At 49.9% G+C, this 19,626-nt stretch overlaps 1 protein-coding gene across 1 annotated transcript; it reads right to left on the bottom strand.

The window, feature by feature from the left end:
- Nucleotides 1-2,756: 2,756 nt before the first annotated feature.
- LOC102169325 (carcinoembryonic antigen-related cell adhesion molecule 18) lies at nt 2,757-17,262 on the bottom strand (the record flags this gene model as incomplete). Its single annotated transcript, XM_018045208.1, has 7 exons — nt 17,160-17,262; nt 12,954-13,077; nt 11,584-11,621; nt 7,764-8,012; nt 6,201-6,470; nt 4,252-4,527; nt 2,757-2,892 (listed from the first exon to the last, which is right to left on the bottom strand). Coding segments are annotated over exons 1-7 (1,196 nt in total), but the record flags the coding sequence as incomplete, so codon positions are not given.
- Between the last annotated feature and the right edge of the window lie 2,364 nt (nt 17,263-19,626).

Consider the following 19,626-nt stretch of genomic DNA (forward strand, 5'->3'; position numbering starts at 1 on the left):
CCCCTTGGCCATGTGTTTGCATGAAATAACCTCCTATGAGGACTTTTGATTTTTATTGAAGAAACAGCAGTGAAGGACCTAGTGACTCGGGGACAGGCAGATACAGATGAGGAGATGAAGGCTAGAGGACCCCAAGATGGAAGAAGAGGCCTTAAGCAATGGGCCCAGGAGACTGCCTTGTGTCCAGAAATGGCCCTAACTGCTTCATGAACCTTCAAACAGTCAGGTATTTCTTGAGAGCAGCGACCACACAGGGGCTCACCTGGGCTTCCACACTCCCCTAGATCTGGCTCTAGAGTCTAGAATCTCTCTTTTTCTTTCTCCCTCCTTCCTTTCTTTCTATTTTGTTATGGGGATGAGCAAATTTACTTAGATATTTTTTGGACAGGTGCATGAGGAGAGCTCAAGAAGAAGTTCCGGAAATGGCCTTATGAGGTCTCAATAAACCATAGGTTGTTTTAATTTTATTGGTTCTTATACTAAATATGAAAACAATGTATATACTTTGAGAAGGGGAAGAAAAAACACTTCAGAGAATACAGTAAAGTGCAAAAAGGGAAATTTAGATAGCACCATTAAGAGTTAACAGTTTCTACAATTTGTGCACAGATATTTATATATATATGGAGATACATATGGTATATCTATATGTCGATATTGTTGTTCGCTTGCCATGTCCCACTCTTTGCGCCACGGACTGCAGCACACCAGGCTCCCCGTCTTTCACGATCTCTCGGAGTTTGTGCAAACTCATGTCCATCGAGTCGACGATGCCATCCAACCATCTCACTGGATATATATAGCATATAGGTGTGTGTGTACACATACCGTACTATTGTATCTGTATCAGTTAACTAATCTATACTCTTCACAACATGGTCCTATCAGATGCCTGTCTGTATTGTGCGATTCTAACTCGGCATCAAATTGTGAACATTTCCCACACCAGTGAGTCTCGTTGCCAGCAGTTTCTAACCATGACGTTCACCCGACAGGCGCTGTGGCTGCATCTCTCTGTCACTGGCGATGCTGAGATGGGGCTTCTTTGCAGCCTCTCTAATGGTCCCACAGGGTCTGGTTAAGGAAGGAGAGAAGTTGGAATCCAATTTACTGGTAGGGAAGAGGCGTGGGAATTAGAACCCGAGCTCCGCGCATGCCCCGCCCCAGTCTGCATCCATTGGCTGGTTCTGATTGGCAGATGGAGTGGTCAGTGGCCATGTGCTCCTGGGGTTCCCCACCCTCCCACCACCGGGTCCTAGGAGCAGACTGTAGACGTTTTCTGGGAACCTCCACCTCCAGTCCCAGCGGGACTGGCCCGAGTCCCTTGCTTGACTGTCCCCTCCAGCCAGTCCCTGGGCGCCTTCCAGCCTAGCCCGTCCCTATGGGGACTCTCACTCCCGCTTCACCTCCTTGCCTGTCCGGTTTTATCCTCCAGGTCTGAGGCAGACAGTCATATAGACCAATTTGCCCTATGGAGAGAAAGTAGGGAAGAAGTCAGATCTGGGATCCATAGGAAACTGTGAGAGTCCTGGGTAGATGAGGGATCAGCTTCTTCTTTCCAAGGCCCCATACTCCTAAGAGAGATAATGAATCTGGGGGCTTACCCCTTACAATGAGTATCTCCAACATTTGCACAGTTTAATATTTCTGAAGTCTTAAGGTCACTAGAGAGCAATGCTGTGGGGCAGGGGAGAGGGAAAACAGACCGGGTGTTCCTGGAAAAGATATAGGTACTACCTGGCTTGATTATTGATGATGATGAATTTCACACCTGTTTTATGCCAGGCCCTATGGTAGATCATGTATAGAAATTGTCCTGAACTCACCAAACAGATACATAAGATACATTTTGTGGCTGAAAGAACAGGTGTTTGCAGAGGTTCCTGGGTAGCCACTTGCCTAAAGTCACACAAGTTCCTAGGTTCAAGTTTAAACCGCCTCCTTTTATGAAGCCCCTAGAGCGACTTCACTTTCACTTTTCACTTCCATGCATTGGAGAAGGAAATGGCAACCCAATTCAGTGTTCTTGCCTGGAGAATCCCAGGGACAGAGGAGCCTGGTGGGCTGCCGTGTATGGGATCACACAGAGTTGGACATGACTGAAGTGACTTAGCAGCAGCAGCAGCAGAGTCCTAAGATCAGAGTTGGGGTAAGTTCCAGGGAGATAAGGAGAGCTCACATTTTCTGAGCACTTCCTCCACGCCAGCGCCCACCACTGTAACCTGGATGGCACTACCAGTCTCTGCACAGAGTAAGTGATTGTTATCAGCATCACCTCCATTTTGTTGTTATTGTCGCTGTTTAGTCGCTACATTGTGTCTGACTCTGCGATCCCATGGACTGTAGCCAGGCCCCCCTGTCCTTCACTATATCCTGGAGTTTACTCAAACTCATGTCCACCTAGTTGGTGATGCTATGCAACCACCTCATCCTCAGTCTCCCCCCTTCTCCTCCTGCCCTCAATCTTCCCCAGCATCAGGGTCTTTTCCAATGAGTCAGCTCTTCGCCTCAGGTGACCAAAGTATTGGAGCTTCAGCTTCAGCATCAGTCATTTCATCACCTCCACTTTACAGGTGAGCAGATGGAGCCTCATGTCCTTGTTATCTATTTGTTTGCCCAGAGGATCCCTGAATATTTAGTTCCTGGTTGGTCCCTTCCCCATTCTGGCTCTGCCTCCCCTCTCAAGGATGTGCTGTCCCTTGAGTTTGAGTCCCTGGCCAGTGTCCCACCCTGGGCCCAATGCAGTAGGTACCTACCTGGTAGAGTAATGTCTGAACAGGGCACGGATCAGGACCATAAGGAAGTGGGTGAAGCCCAGAACTGTGAATATGATGAGAAACATCAACAAGGATCCTGAGATGGTGAACGTTCTGCTGACAACAGGCCAGCGCCCTAGGAGGAGAAGAGGTCAAGAGCATCATTCGCTCATCCCTTCGTGCACTCACACATCTGCTCTTTGACGATTTCTCAGCACCTTCTTCTATGTGTGAAGCACTGTTCTGGGTGCTAGGGGCTCAGCAGTGAACAAAAGAAACTTCTTGACTTGATGGGGCTGATGTTCTAGCTGGGAAGTGGAGCAGTCAGCAATTAAGCAAAGAAACATCCCACTTCATCACAGTTAGTGAGAAGTGCTCTGGAAAAGCATGAGCCCAAGTAAGGGGAGAGAGGGCGGCAGGGCAGGGTCATGAACTCATTCCACAGGGATTCATTCACTGAGCTCCAACTGTGTGCCAGGCACCATGTTAAAAACTGGGGACAAATGATGATCAAAGTGCTTGTGCAGCCTCTCTCTGACCTTCTGAAGTTTAATAGTCCAATGGATGTCAAATAGCATGAATTGAAGCATCGTTCACACACAAAAGTTGTATCGTTCGATGCTTAGTAAATAGTGAGAGGTAACTGAAATAAATGTCTCCAGCCCCCGTTCAGTGTCCACTCACGTCATTCTGGGCCAGGCTGACGGCTTCTTGTGCCCTGTCTGATTTCCCTCATGCAGCAACCCCATCGACTAGAACCCTCACTATCAAATTGCAAAGGGTCAAACAGACTCACAGAGGTGACGCTGCTGCCCCTGTTCACACAGAGGGGCAGCGGCAGAGCTGGGATTTCATCTCAGGTCGCTAGGCTCCAGAGCTCCAGCTCTTCACGGCCCTGCATGCCTGCCCTACGTGCAGACTCCTTCCTAACCTGCTCCAGAGGCCACACCATGGACAGCTCCCCACATCCCCCCACCACCTCCCCTGGCGTGTTCCTGCTTCCTCATCTCAGAGCAGCCCCACGGATCTGTGGAGGGCAGAGGCTGTGAGGTCAGATGGCCAGGGTTTGAATCCTGCATCCTCTGCCCATGAGAACTGGAGCCTTGAACAAGGCACCCAAACTCTCTGTGGCTCCATTTGCTCACCAGTAGAGTGGAGGTGATGCTAATAATGGTCACTTTCTCTGTAAAGAGACTGGAGGGTCACCCAGGTTAGAATCACCCAGGTTGAGAATGGTGGCTGCTAGTGTAAATGCTCAGTCAGTGTTGGCTGATCTGCATCCTGGAATTCACTCCAACTCTGACCTGAGGGCTCTGGGGCTTCATAAAAGAGGCCAGTTTGGACTTGGACTTGGGAGGTTGGGGGGACTTCATCTGACTATTGTGAGCATGGCCAACACACGGTGAAGAGGACATTTCTGATGACAGGCATCCCCCAGGCAGAGGCACAGAAGTGGGGAGATTTGGAGAGAGCGACGGGCCTCTCCTGCACTCACAGGGTGCCTGGACGTGGACTTCATCGTACAAGGTCAGCTGGGTGGCGGAGTTCTCTGCGATGCACCTGTATCTGCCCATCTGGTCCCAGGTCAGACTTGGGAGGGTGATGTTCTTCTCTGAGAAGCTCAGGAAGGAGCCATTGTGCATCCAGCGGTACTTGGATTCTGGTCTGGAATAGGAGATGCACTCCATCTCCACCTGGGAGCCGATCTCAGCAGACAGGATGCCACCGAAGTCAGTGGGACTGCTGCTGAGCTGCAGACTGTAGGGCCCATCTGCAGAGACAGAGCAGGACCCCTGGAACCATGCTTCCGACACCCTGAGGTCCTGACCCCTTCTCTCAGTCCACACAAGTCCTCCCCCAGCCCCAAGATGCCCCCACTCTGTACCCCAAGCAGACTCCCAGACCCATCCCAGCCAGGGCAGCTGAGCCAACAACAATGATAGTAACCGTAGCCTCTTCTGTTGCCAAGAGGTACTACAGCCCAGCTCTCTGGCTGCCCTTCACTTCGTAATGAAATAGAAAAGTAGCAGTAGAAGCAGGCGTCCCACCTACTGCACCCCGGGCACTGTTTTAAACATGTCACACATTCACACACTCACTTAATTCCCACCCAACCCATGTGACCACAGCCACTCTTGATCCATTTCATGCCTGAGGATAACGAGGCTCAGAGGAGAGGTTTAGGGATTCATGAGTCCCCCTGTTGACCCACAAAAGGACCAGGCAAGTACCCTTATGACCTGGGAGGAATTTCCCTGAACATTTGCAGCCCCTGTGTCTTTGGCTTTGGTTCCGAACCTCTGGCCAGTGAGCAGTGTGGGAAGGTCAGAAATGATGACCCCTTTGTCCACAGCTCTTGGGTTAGGGAATCTGAGACACTGCAAGAGTGGTTCCAGATTTAAATGTGATGACGACGCTAGACTTGGTGTGTTTTCCCAGTTGAAAGAGATGAAAGAGTTGAATCAGTGTGAACAGTCCTGGAATGTTTCAAAGAATCTGAGTTTCACTGCCTTTCTAAGTTCAGTGTCTTGGATTTACAAGACTTGTTTGAGAATCTGAGCAGGTCTTAGTGGGATACCAACTTGCATTGATGGGCAGCAGGGGACTTTAACAGAGCGTCTATAATATGCATAATTTAGTTGGAAAACCAAACTCTTTAGGGGAGTATGATCAATCCCATCCCAGGAACAGCAAAAGTGAATGTGATTTTATTAAATTTAGAAGAACTGAATAAAATGATCAGTGAGCTGAATTTGAAGACTTGTGAACAGTTGGGTTTTGAAAAATTAAGAAATTAAATGTCATTTTAAGAACAGTTGTAGGGGCTTTCCCTGATGGCTCAGTGGTAAAGAATCCACTTGCCAGTACAGGAGACGTGGGGCCCATCCTCGATCAGGGAGCATCCCACAAGCCTCAGAGCAATTAAGCCCGAGCCCACAGCTATTGAGCCTGTGTTCTAGAGCCTGGGAGCCACTACTACTGACACCCACCCACCCTAGAGCTCGTGCTCAGCAGCAGGAGAAGCTACCACAGCAAAGAGCAGAGCCCACTCGATGCACCTACAGAAAAGCCTGCACGAAGCAGTGAGGACCCAGCACAGCCAAAAACAAATCAAATAAAATGATGTCTCAAACAATTGGTTGTAAGCAGTCCCCGTATGACACAAAAGACAGGTGTCACAAATTGACACTATTTCTAACCTGAGAGGTAGGGATTAGGGCCCCCATTTTAAACTGAGTGGGAGACCAGGGTTCTGAGCAGTGAGTAGGGTTCTGAAGCCTAGGGGTTAAATAGTCAAACCTGGGATTTGAACCCAGGGCAGCTGTCTGCAAGGCGGCTCATGCCGCTCTCTCCAGTTCTGCCGGTCTTATTGCTATGCTGTGGGAATACCCTGAGCCCCACCCCCAGCTTCACGGGCCCAGAACATGACCCCAGAACACTCACGGGCCACTGTCACATAGACGAGGTCACTTTTCTGAATGCGCTCTGGGAGAATTTCTATCCCGCACTGAAGTGGTGAGTTGAAGCGGCTGAACATTCGGATGACGAGGGTCTTGTTGTCCGGGGAGATGGTCATCCGGTAATTTCTGGACACCGGCACATAATTCACATACCAGTGGATGTGGCTGTCATTGGTGTAGCAAGTGGCAGCCACCGCATCCTCCCAATCTACGACGGAGGTGGTGTTGACCGAGATTTGCGGGATTTCCAACTCTGGGTGAAGCAGGAGGAGAAGGTGAGGGGTTGGATCTGTCTCTCCACACTCTGCTCCTCTCCAGTGGGGGTTTCAGGGTATGTTGGGGGAGAAGCCCAGAATTCTAAGATAGGATCTAGGATCCTGGCAAGAGAGCATCCCTGGGGCTGAGAGGGACAGGGAAACGGGTGGGCACGAGGCAGTGGAGATGGGAGTCCTCTACTGAGCCTGTCTTCCAATGCTCTGGGCCATCTCTATGGCTCCATTACAATAATCGTGAGTTCTTACTATCGTCCAGTGGCCTGATGGTTGCTTTTGAACCCCCAAACCAGGACACCCCCATCAAAGGAAGTGCAGATAGAACTCAAAGTAACCGACGGTGTTTGTTCTCCATAACAATTCCTCTCCTTAGCTTTTCCCATTCTCTTTACAAATTTCTGCCTCTAACCTTAAGACAGACCACAGCGAAGGATAATACTGCCATTTTACAGATGAGAAAACTGAGGCTCAAAAGGTGACATGATATATAAAGAGTCAGAGGTGAACTAAGTTCTCCCAGCCTTCAAAATCCATATTGTCCTGCCCTAGCCCTGTGGAGTACCAGGAGCTCACTAGAGTAGACAGAATTCCAAGATGGCCCCATGATCTTCACTCCACGGTATAACCCCTCTATAATCCCATCCCCTAATGTGAGTGGAGCTCCTGACTTTGTTGTCACCTATTGAATATGGCTAAGGTGATGGGCTGTCTGTCACTCCCATCATTAGCTTTGCTATATTAGATTCCTCTCTAGATAGAAAATTTTTTGTTGGCCTTGAAGAGGCAAAGAGCCAGGATGTGAAACCCTGTAGACAGAGTCACATGTGAGAACGTGGCCCCGGCCAACACCCATGAGTCTCAGTGCTGGAAATGGCTGAGCCACATCAGAACTTCTGACTCACAGAAGCGATGTTCTTTTAAGCTACTAAGTTTGAGGCTATTTGTCACACAGCAGAAGATAACTAATACACTGAGAGGGAACCTGGAGCCCTTGAAGGTAGTGAGGGTCCCATTTCTGGGGAGAATCTGGGCTACCATCCACCAAGGTTCCCAGTGTCATCTGGAGGTGGGTGGAGACAGGACAGTGTGAGCTTCAAGGGACACCATTCCCTAAATCTCCAGTCCAACTCAGCTGCAGTTAGGTGGTGGGGCAGCTGCCAACTCACCTAGAATCTCGAGCCAGCCAATTGCTCTCTGGGTGTCACTGATGGTGTCCACCCTCACTGTATAGTTCCCTGTGTCATTTAACTGTGACCCCCTGATCCTCAGGGTACCTCTAACGGACACACTTTCCCGGCCGCTGTACATGGGCCCATCCCGCCTGGAATGAGATGTGGCATTGTAGCTGATAATCAGATTTTCCTCAGTGTCATTTGCACCCCGGTGCCAGCTGTATTCCTGAACATCTTCAGGGGCGTTCTCGATGGCCAGTGAGCTCGAATATCTTTCCACTCCGATGAGTGAATCCGGGGCGATGTAGATTTGGCTGGAGGCCTGGCGGATCCCACAGGCCAGCAGACTGGCTGAGGAAGACAAACAGAAAAAGACACACACACATACATACATGCACACAGGTTTATGCTGCAGACCGTGATCCACAGAGACCTTGGAAAATGGGTCAAGGGCTTCTAGCTCCTGAAGGACTTGGCAGTCTGTTCCCCCGCTCTCTGTCACCTCAGCCCCTGCCTTGGTCCATTCCTTTATCATTCTGTTCCAGGATGGCCTCCTCCCTGAACTCCAGCCCATCCTCACAGGTCAGTTTTGTGGATCCTTATGAAGCCCCACAGGTGACCCTGCCCTCCTTCTGCTCACATATCTTCTATGGCTCCCCAGTGCTCTCACAAAAGGTTCAACCCTTAGCATAGCTTGTGAAACACGTAGAGAGAACCGGTCTCTAGGACCCAGGGTAGGCTCTTTTTGAGTCACGTCTACCCTACTTTACCACTTTCATTCATTCATCAGAAGACACAGCATCCAGACTGTGTGCCCCAGTCACACACACAGCTCTTCTTGACCCACCACACATACTCTTCCCCACTTCTTGCACCCTGATCCCTGCTCTCTCCTCCCCACGTACGTCTTCCTTGTTGACTCACGTCTGTGTCCCCAGCTCCCTGGAGATCAGGGTGGAGCCCAGCTGGAAGGCTCAGAATGGTTATCTGGGGGAATTAAACTCCCCCAAGAGGATCTACACTGTCTTTGACTTACCGTTTAGGTTCAGTGGCACAAACACCAATGGGGGGTGTGTATCTGTTATCTCCTAAGTGGGGGAGGTGTCTGCTGCTATAGGAACCCTAAGCCTTGCCTCCATGGAGGAGGCAAAGACAGCTGAGACCCTCTGCTCCAGGGCTCCAGGTGTGGCCCTAGAGGTTTTGAAGGACAGTGTATGTGGCCATCAGGGAAACATGAGTGGTCAGTATCAGGAGGAAGCAGAGTGTTTTTGGGGAAAGTGAGGGATTGGGAGGGGTCCTTCCAGAGAGGTGGTGGAAGCGATCAGGGCAGAAGAGGTGAACCCAGAGGAAGTGGTTGCTGGGAATTGTGTGTTGGGGTTCAATTTCATCATGCCTTGTGGTGGGTAGAGACGAACGCTACCTCTCTCTGTGTGTGTGTCTCAGGCAAGCCGTGCCCAGGTGTGTGAGTTCATGAAAGTTCTGCTGAGGGTCCTGGATCACTCCCTTTTCCCCCACCTCCATCCTGCTAGCCCTGCTGTCTTACCCACAAGGACCAGTTCCCTCCAGAGTCTGCACCTGGGTCTGGAAAGGTCCTTGAGCCCCTCCAGTCCTCCTGCTGGAGGGATCTCTCCAGGGACCCAGCCACCTCCTGTGCCCTTTTACAGACCTGTGTCCCCTCAGGCCCCAGATGTAGTCTCCACTCACTTCCTGCTCAGGGATGGACTCTGAACTGCAAGGTGGGAGGGGCTGGGGAAGAGACACTCTGCTGAGTGGGTGATTATCTTTAGGACTTGATACCCGCAAGGAAGGACCTTAGACCCATGGCAATTTAGAATGTCAATAATCATTATGAGGAACTTTTGATATCCCCAACTGACTTTCCTTAAAACTGAACTGGACCACAGAGAACAAAAAGAGAACAAACAGCTCACTCATCACCTAGTTGTACAAGGGTTCAGTCACTATCTGCTTCAATCTCCCAGCAACAGTGAACCCTGAGAGGATTTCGGGGTGAAAAACAGGATGAAGCACTCTGTGATTTGGGTAATCAGGCCCCCATATGCATGACTCAGGACGAATTTCATGAATTCTTCTGGTGATGAATTTCATAAATTCTGACTGATGACTTCTGCATCAGTCATATGCAAAAAAAAAAAAAAGCACTAAAATCATTAACTTGGTATATCTGTTCTTTGTGATGAGCTGTGATCAGTTACCAAGATGTATGCTTGATGACACAGTTTTCCCAGCCCCCAGATTCAAATACACACTGGCTTCTGCCCTGCCTTTTTGGAGCAGTTCCTCAGAGCTGTCTCCCTGGCTACAGTCCTCAGGAAGACCCTGAATAAAACTTAGACGCTCTGTGTTTTGCTTTAAGTGGACACCCTTTAATAGAGTCAGCCTAACTTATCACCCTGGTTTCTCCAACTTATCAGTTAGTTCATATGCTAATCAGTGAAGACTTCCCAGTGACTCCAGCACCAAAGTGAAAGCCACTAACTGGGAAATGCCTGAGAGGTCTCTAGGAACCCAGAGACCAGCCAACTGATTTATTGTACAGTCAGAGTTGGGCAATCACTAGATGACTTTATTGTATGCTTTCTAGGGTTTTTCCAAAGCCTGTTGATTGGACAAAATTCAGGCTTGCACAGAAAAACCTGATGAACCTATTCAAGACTATCACAATCAGCCTCAGATTTGAAAGAATGTTCTGATCTTCCTTCAAATGCTGCTTCCAACCAGGTAGCTTGTAACTCTATGGTTGTTAATAGGCTGAACTGGAACCTCTCTATCTCATAAGAAGGACCAGGATGGGCTGGGAAACTCTGTTGGAGATTTAGCTAATCTGTTTTTTCCTCCCACCCTCCTTGTTTGCCCTTTCCTTCCTTTCATTCTAACTGCCATGGTGATGAACAAATTTGCTTACATATTTTTGGACACACCCATGAAGAAAGTTCAGAAAAAAGTTTCAGAAATGGCATTATGGGGTCTGAACTAACTCCATGATGTTTTTAAATTTATTGGGTTGTATTTTCTCTTTTTATTTTTCAGATTTTTTAAATAATATTTTTTAAAAACTGAAGGATAATTGCTTTGCAGAATTGTGTTGGTTTTTGCCAAAGTATTGCGTTGTTTTTTCTAACTATGAGAACAAATTATACATTTTGTGATGAAAAAAACCACACTCAGAATATACAGTAAAGTGCAAAGAAGGAAACTGAGACAGAACTGCGGGTAGTTAGCATTTTCCATAATTTTTGCACATATCTGTATATTTATTATATGTACATCATACATACATACGTATGTAAAACTGTGGAGACAGGCATACAAACTGTAATATTTTACCCATATCCACTTGCTAATCTATACTTTTCATAACGTGGTCTGTATTGTGCGTTTCTAACTGGGCATCAAGTTTGAACCTTTCGCACACCAGTGAGTCTCCTTGCCCAGCGAAGTTTCTAACCATGACAGGTTCACCTGACATGCGCTGTGCCCCATTTAAGCAGTTCCCGACTGTTGGACATGTGTAGGTGGTTCCGTCTCTCTGTCGCTGGCGATGCTGAGATGGGGCACCTTTGCAGCCTCTCTGATGATCCCACAGGGTCAGGTTAAGGAAGTGGAGAAGTTGGAATCCTGTTTACTGGTGGGGAAGAGGCGTGGGAATTAGAGCCCCGCCCCAGTCTACATCCCATTGGCTGGTTCTGATTGGCAGATGGCGTGGTCAGTAGCCATGTGCTCCTGGGGTTCCCCACCCTCCCACCACCCCTCGGTCCTAGGAGCAGACTGTAGACTTTCTATAGGAGCCTCCACCTCCAATTCCAGAGTGACTGGCCTGAGTCCTTTGCTTGACTGTCCGTTCCAGCCAGTCCCTGGACCCCTTCCAGCCTAGCTCGTCTCTATGAGGTCTCTGACTCACCTCTCACCTCCTTGCCCATCAGGTCGTGTCCTCCATGTCTGAGGTGGACAGACATACAGACCGATTGGCCCTATGGAGAGGAATTAGGGAAGAAGTCAAATCTGGGATCCACGGGAAACTGTAAGAATATAGGAGAGCTGTGGGTAGATGAGAGGTCACTGCTTCTTTCCAAGCCCGCACATCCTGAAGGAACCCCAGGAGTAGGAGGTGATGAATCCAGAGGCTTGACTTCTACACCAAAAGTCCCCACACTTTTATTGACTTTTTTGCCTTTGTGATTAGATAGCTTTCCCCCCATATTTTTAATATATCTGAGGTCTTAAGTTCTTGGAGGAAGATGCTATGTGTCATGGGATGGTGGATTGTATGGTCAGGCCACTCAAAATGACTGTTCTCTTGCTCTCAGTCCATCCCCTGCCTGATCTGCCCACTTCACCTACAGGCGACTTACATCACTGACCTGCCTACGCCTGCCACGGAACCCAGGCTAAGCTGCTTCAGTCGTGTCTGACTCTTTGCGACTCCATGGACTGTAGCCCACCAGGCTCCTCCATCCTTGGGACTTCCCAGGCAAGAGCACTGGAGTGGGTTGCCATTTCCTTCTCCAGGGGATCTTCCCAACCCAAGGATCGAACCTGAGTCTCCTGCATTGCCAGGCAGATTCTTTACTGCTGAGCCACCAGGAAAGCCCCACTGAAATGATTGTCAGACCCCAAATGTTTATAGCGGTGAGAATGGAAATCATTGCTCCACTCTGTTCTTATAACTAATGCCAGTCCCTTCATCCTCCACAATGTGTGTCTAATCCCCACATCACCCTCCAGGGCAGTGTGACTCTTCACATCCTCCAAGAGGGGCTGGGAGGACATGAGAGGAGGAATGATCTGCTCAAGGTCACCCATCCAGCTGGTGGCAAAGCTGAGTTTTGAGCCTAGATTTTAATCCTCTCTCCACCCAATCTCTTCCCCCTGCACCACTGACCTCTGCCACCCATTTCCCCAACTTCTCTTGGTAACTAGTGACTACCAGATACATGCAGGATACTTGACACGCACCCCTGTTATTCTCACACCTGCCCTTCTAGGTTGGCTTTCAATATCTACACTGTAAACACAAACAAACTGGGCTGAAAAGATGTCACTGGAGGAACCCTCACTGCTGTTTAGAGGCATGGCTGACCCCAGACCCTTATTCTCCCCTATAAGCCTCTGGTCCTTGAGAACTGTTTGTTTGCCCAGATGACCCCTGACAGCACTGTTCCTGGCTGATCGCTTCCCCTTCTGATTCTGCCTCCCCTTCTCAAGGGTGTGCTGGTCTTAAAGTTAGAGTCCCCGGCCAGCGTCCCACCCTGGGCCCAGAGTGATGGGTACCTGGTGGAGTAACATCTGATGAGGCTCAGAAGGATGAGTGTAAAGAGGAGGACATGGCCCAAGATTGACCACGTCATGAGGAAGTTCAGGAGGAGTGTTGACATGGTGACGTCTTGGCTAATCCCTAGAAGGAGAAGAGGCATGGAGGTCAGGACCGCCATTTGCTCATCCCTTCATTCACCCACACATCTGTTCCTCGGAGACTCACGAGCCCCTACCACACGCAGGCACTGTTTCAGGTACTAGGGGCTCAGCAGTGAACAAGGCAAACTTCCTGCCCTAACGGGGCTGGCATTCTATCTGGGAAGTGCACAGTGGAGCACAAAGCAAAAAGATGTCCAGTGTCATGGAGGGGAGCAGTAAGTCCTCCAGAAAAGCATAAGCTGGGGCAGAGAGCAGCAGGGTACAGGGTGTGCTGGTTACACGGGGCCATGAGCTCGTTCCATGGGGATTCATTCACTGAGCTCCACTGTGTGCCAGGCACTGTGCTAAGCACTGGGGACAAATAGAGACTTAAGAACTTGCCCAGTCTCTGTTCCCTTGAAGTTTCATAGTCCAGTGGGTGTCAAGTGGCATGAAATGAGGCATCATACATACACAAAAATTGTATCACTCGATGCTTAGTAAATAGTGCAGAGTGACTGAAATAAATGTCTCTGGCCCACATTCAGTGTCCACTCATGTCATTCTGAGCCAGGCTGACGGCTTCTTGTGCCCTGTCTGATGTCCATCGTGCAGCAACCCTATCGACTAGAACCCTCACTATCAAATTGCAAAGGGTCAAACAGGCTCACAGAGGTGACGCTGCTGCCCCTGTTCACACAGAGGGGCAGCGGCAGAGCTGGGATTTCATCTCAGGTCGCTAGGCTCCAGAGCTGCAACTCTTCACGGCCCTGCATGCCTGCTCTCTCCCCAAGCCTGTCCATCTCTCTCTGTGGTGTGGAGGATCGGACGTGGGGTTCCTGAATAGGTGCCTCCCCTACGTGCAGACTCCTTCCTAACCTGCTCCAGAGGCCACACCATGGAAAGCTCCCCATGTCCCCCCACCACCTCCCCTGGCATGTTCCTGCTTCCTCATCGCAGAGCAGCCCCACGGATCTGTGGAGGGCAGAGGCTGTGAGGTCAGATGGCCAGGGTTTGAATCCTGCATCCTCTGCCTATTAGAACTGGAGCCTGGAACAAAGCATCCAAAATTTCTGCAGCTCCATTTGCTCATCTGTACAGTGGAGGTGATGCTAATAATGGTCACTTACACTGTAGGGAGGCTGGAGGGTCACCCAGGTTAGAATCACCCAGGTGAGAATGGTGGCTGCTAGTGTAAATGCTCAGTCAGTGTTGGCTGATCCTACATCCCTGGAATTCGCTCCAACCCTGACCTGAGGACTCCGGGGGGCTCATAAAGGAGGCAGTTTGGACTTGGACCTGGGAGGTTGTGGGGGGCTTCATTTGACCATCATGAGGATGGCAACACACAATGAAGAGGGCATTTCTGATGACAAGCACTGCCTAGGCAGAGGCATGAGAGTGGCGGGATTTGGAGAGAGCAAGGGGCAGCTGCTGCATTCACTGGGCACGTGGGCCTGGACCTGGACTTCATTGTACAAGATCTCGTGAGTGGCGGAGTTCTCCGTGATGCACCTGTACCTGCCCATCTGGTCCCAGGTCAGACTTGGGAGGGTGGTGTTCTTCTCCGAGAAGCTCAGGACAGAGATATTGTGGATCCAGTGGTACTTGATTTGCAGTATGCCATCAGAAAGACACTTCCATCTTCACTTGGGAGCTGATCTCAGCAGGCAAGATGCCCTGGTAGTTAACAGGTGTGCTGAAGATTGTTGCATAGGAGGGTCCATCTGCAGGGACAGGGCAGGACACCCGGACTATGCTTCTGACCACTGGGGTCCTGTCTCCTCTCAATCCACAGGAAGTCTCCCTCCTACCAAGGGTGTCCCCACTCTGTGCCCCAAGTGGATCCTCAGACCCACCCCATGAAGGCAGCTGAGCCAAGAACAATGAGAGTCATCACAGTGTCTTTCGTCATGGAGACTTACTACAGGCCAGCTGTCTGGCTGCCCTTCATGTCACAATAAAATAGGTGTAGAGTAGAAGCAGACAGACTTCTCTGGTGGTTCAGAATGTAAAGAATCCACCTGCAATGCAGGAGACCCAGGTTCGATTCCTGCATTGGGAAGATCTCCTGGAGAAGGGAATGATAACCCGCTCCAGTAGTCTTGCCTGGAGAATCCCATGGATTCCATGGGGTCGCAAAGAGTATGACGTGACTGAGCATGCACTCAGTCCCTTCTTTACACAAAAGCTGGATGTATGCTTTCATAGTATTTCTTGTCTGAGAAGTAGGGATTACGGCCCTCAGTTTAAACTGAGTGGACCGGGGTTGTGAGCATTGAGGATAATTCTGAAGTCCAAAGCTTCAAACAGCCAGAGCTGGGATCTGAAGCCAGCACAGCTGTCTTCACGGTGTCTCATGCCCCACTCTCTGCCTGTTTTGTCATGACGTCCCTGGGAGACCCAGAGACCAGCTTGGTTTCCCTCCCATGACCCCAAGACACTCACAGGTCACCGTCAGAGACCGGTTCACTTTTCTTAATAATGGGACTTGGATCCCAAGTCCCATTGGATCCCAAGACTTGGATCCCACACTACAGTGGTGAGTCATTGCTCCTTTTGATGATGAGGGTCTTAGTGTCTGGAGAGGTGGTCATGTGTTCAGAGCTGGACACCTGTGTGTAGCCTACAAACCACTAGACATTCGTGTCATTGGTCTGGCAGATGGCAGCCACCGAGTCTACATTCAGTCCTGCGCAGCTGGTGTTCACTGAGATGCCTGGGATTTCAAACACTGGGTGAAGCAGGAAGGAGAAGATTAGGGGTTGGATCTGCCTGTCCAAGCTCTGTTCCTCTCCACAGGGGCTTTCAGAACAGGCTGGGAAGAAGCCCAGAATTGTAAGATGGGATCTAGAATCTCGGGGCTGAGACAGACAGGGAAGCAAGGAGTGGGCACGAGGTAGTTGAGATGTAGGCAATCCCCTGAGCTTGTCGTCCTGTGGGCTGAGCCACCCCTATAGCTGTTCACTGCAATAATGGTGAGTTCTTCCCATAAGCATGTTTTCATGTAGTTCTTTCTATAAAACTTGGATCCTCCATCCATGGAACCACGGGTCGTATGGACTGGGAAATAGTCTGTGCTCTCCATAACAATTCCTCCTACTATCTGAGTCCCATTCCCTTTAAAAACACTTCCTCTAACCTTACAACAGACCACACTGTCTCTGATTCTACTGACAAGAGGACCAGGGAAGGAAGACTAGGGCGATTTGGTATATACAGAGTCAGAGGTAAGCAGAAGTCTTTCAGTCTTCAAAATCCACACTGTCCTGCCCTAGCCCTGTGGAGCCCCCTGGAGGTTGGTGGAGTAGACAGAATTCCAAGATGACTCCATGATCTCCACTCCCTACTATAACCCCTGTATAATCCCATCCCCTCAATGCCGGTAGAACTTGTGACTTTCTTGTAGCCTATAGAAGATGGTGAAGGGGATGGACTGTCACTCCCATCATTGTGTGCCTGTGAGTGCTCAGTCACTGAATCGCGTCCAACTCTAGCCCGCCAGGGTCCCCTGTCCATGGGACTTCCCAGGCAAGAATACTGGAGTAGGTTGCCATGCCCTCATCCAGGGGATGTGCCTGACCCAGGGATTGAACCCACTTCTCCTGAGTTTCCTGGATTCAGGTGTATTCTTTACCCATTGTTATATAAGGTTCCTTCTCAGCAGTCTAGAGAGATATACTGTTTTTGACCTTGAAGAAACAAAGAGCCATGAGGTGAAATCCTATGGACAGAGTCACATAAGAATATAGCCCCAGCTGATGCTTTGTGAGTCTCAGTACTGGAGATGGCTGAGCCATGCCCAGACTTCTGACTCACAGAAATGAGTGTTCTTTTAAGCTACTAAGCTTGTGGCTATTTGTCCTATTTGTCACACAGCAGGGGATAGAGGGAACCTGGAGCGTTTGAACATAGGTGAGGGTCCCTTCTCTGGGGAGAAGCTAGACTACCATCCACCAAGACTCCCAATGTCATCTGAGGGCAGGTGGAGACTAAGACACTGTGAGCTCCAAGGAACACCACTCCCCAAACCTCCAGATTCAACTCAGTGCAGTTGGGCAGTGGGGGCAGCTACCCACTCACCTTTGAATCTCGAGCCAGACACGTGCTCTCTGGTGTCACTGATAGCGTCCACCCTCACGGTGTAGTTCCCTGTATCATTTAATTGAGATTCCTTAAATCGCATGGATGGAGGAGTCTGGTAGGCTGGCAGTCCATGTGGTCGCTAAGAGTAGGACACGACTGAGCAACTTCACTTTCACTTTTCACTTTCATGCATTGGAGAAGGAAATGGCAACCCACTCCAGTGTTCTTGCCTGGAGAATCCCAAGGGACGGAGGAGCCTGGTGGTCTGCCGTCTATAGGGTCGCACAGAGTTGGACACAACTGAAGTGACTTAGCAGCAGTAGCAATCAGCAGGGCCGCCTGTAGGGGGCACTCTTTCGCCGGCCACTGTACATGGGCCCATTCTGCTGGGAATGAGATGTGGTGTTGTAGCTGATAATCAGATTTTTCCTCAGTGTCATTTGCACCTTGAGCCAACTATATTCCTGAACATCTTTAGGGGCGTTGTTGACAATCATGAGGCTCTAGTATCCCTTCAAACCTGTGAATGGGTCTGGGCTGATGTACATTTGGTTGGAGGCCTTGGTGATCCCACAGGCCAGCAGACTGGCTGAGGAAGACAAACAGAAAAAGACACACACACACACACGGTTTATACCCACAGGCGATGATCCACAGAGACACTGGTGAATGGGTTTCTAGCTCTGAAGGACCCTGACCCTGTCTCCTTCTCCCTGTCACCTCAGCCCCTGCCCTGGTCCATTCTTTCATCATCCTTTTCCAGGCTGGCCTCCTCCCTGGATACTCAGCCTCCAGCCCATCCTCACAGGTCAGTTTTGTGGATCCTTACAAAGCCCCACAGGTGACCCTGCTCTCTCTCTCTGCTTATGTATCTTCCATGCTCCCCCAGTGCTGTCACACTCTTAGCAAACTGGTCTCTAGGACCCAATGTAGGCTCTTTTTTGAGTCACATCTACCCTACTTTACCACCTTCATTCATTCACTCATGTATTCATTCATTCATCAGAAGACACAGCATCCAAGCTGTGTGTCCCAGTCACATAGACGGGTCTCTCTTGACCAACTTCACTTTCTTCTGACTTGGGTTTTTGCACATGCTCTTCCCCATTTCTAGATCCCTGGCACCCTAGCTCTCTTCCTCCCCTTGTCCATCTTCCTCGTTGACTCACTTCTGTGTCCCCAGCTCCCCCAGAGGTCAGGGTGGAGCCCAGCAGGAGGGCTCAGAATGGTTATCTGGGTGGATTAAACTCCCCCAAGAGGATCTACACTGTCTTGATTTACCATATAGATTCAGTGGCATGAAAATGAATGGTGGTGGGGATCTGTTATCTAGGCAGGCATCTGCTGCTCCGGGAACCTCCCCATGGAGGAGGCAAAGATAGCGAAGACCCCCTCCCCTAGAGCTCCAGGTGTGGACCCTAGAGGTTTTAGAGGACAGTATACGTGGCCACCAGGGGAAACACGAGAGTGGTCAGTTATCAGGAGGAAGCAGAGTATTTTTGGGGAAAGTGAGGGATTGGGTGGGGTCCTGCCAGAGAGGTGGTGGAGGGGATGAGGGCAGAGGAGGTGAACCCAGAGGAAGTGGTTGCTGGGAGTTGTGCGCTAGGATTCAATTTCATCACACTTTATGGTGGGTAGAGATGAATGCTATCTGTGTATGTGTGTCTTGGGCAAGCTGGAGCCCAGGTGTGTGAGTTCATGAAAGTTCTACTGGAGGGTCCTGGGTCACTCCCCTTCTCCCCTGCCCCACCATCATGCTAGCCCGACTCTCTTACCCACAAGGACTAGTTTTCTCCAGAGCCTGCACCTGGGTCTGGAATGGTCCATGAGTCACTCTGGCCCTCCTGCTGGAGGGATCTCTCCAGGGACTCGGCTGCTTCCTGTGCCCTGTTATAGACTTGCATCATCTCAGGCCCTGAGCTTGGTCTCCACCTCCTTTCTGCTCAGAGATGGACTCCGAACCACATGGTGAGGGTGGGGAGGCTGGGGAGGAGACACTCTTCTGAGTGGCTGATTATCTTTAGGACTTGATACCCACAAGGAAGGACCTGGGACATATGGCAGTTTAGAATATCAATGACCATTATGTGGAATTTTTGATATCCCAACCTACTTGTCTTAAAACAGAGAATTGGCCCACCTGTGACCAAAAGAGAACAAACAGCGTCACTCCTCACCTATTGTAACAAGGGGTTCAGTCACTGCCTGCTGCAGTTTCCCACCAACAGGGCACCCTGAGAGGATTTCAGGATGAGGTGCTCTGTGCTTTGGATAATCAGGCCTCAAGATGCGTAGCTCAGGAAGAATTTCAATGACCCCAGACTCCAGCATCAGTCATACTCATAAAAAAGCTCTAAAATCATTAACTTGGTATATCTGTTCTTTGTGATGAGCAGTGATCAGTTACTAAGCTGTGTGCTTGATGACACATTTTCCCTGCCCCCAAAATGCAAATACACACTGG

Source organism: Capra hircus, unplaced genomic scaffold, assembly GCF_001704415.2.
Source record: "Capra hircus breed San Clemente unplaced genomic scaffold, ASM170441v1, whole genome shotgun sequence".
In the NCBI taxonomy this organism is placed as follows: domain Eukaryota; kingdom Metazoa; phylum Chordata; class Mammalia; order Artiodactyla; family Bovidae; genus Capra; species Capra hircus.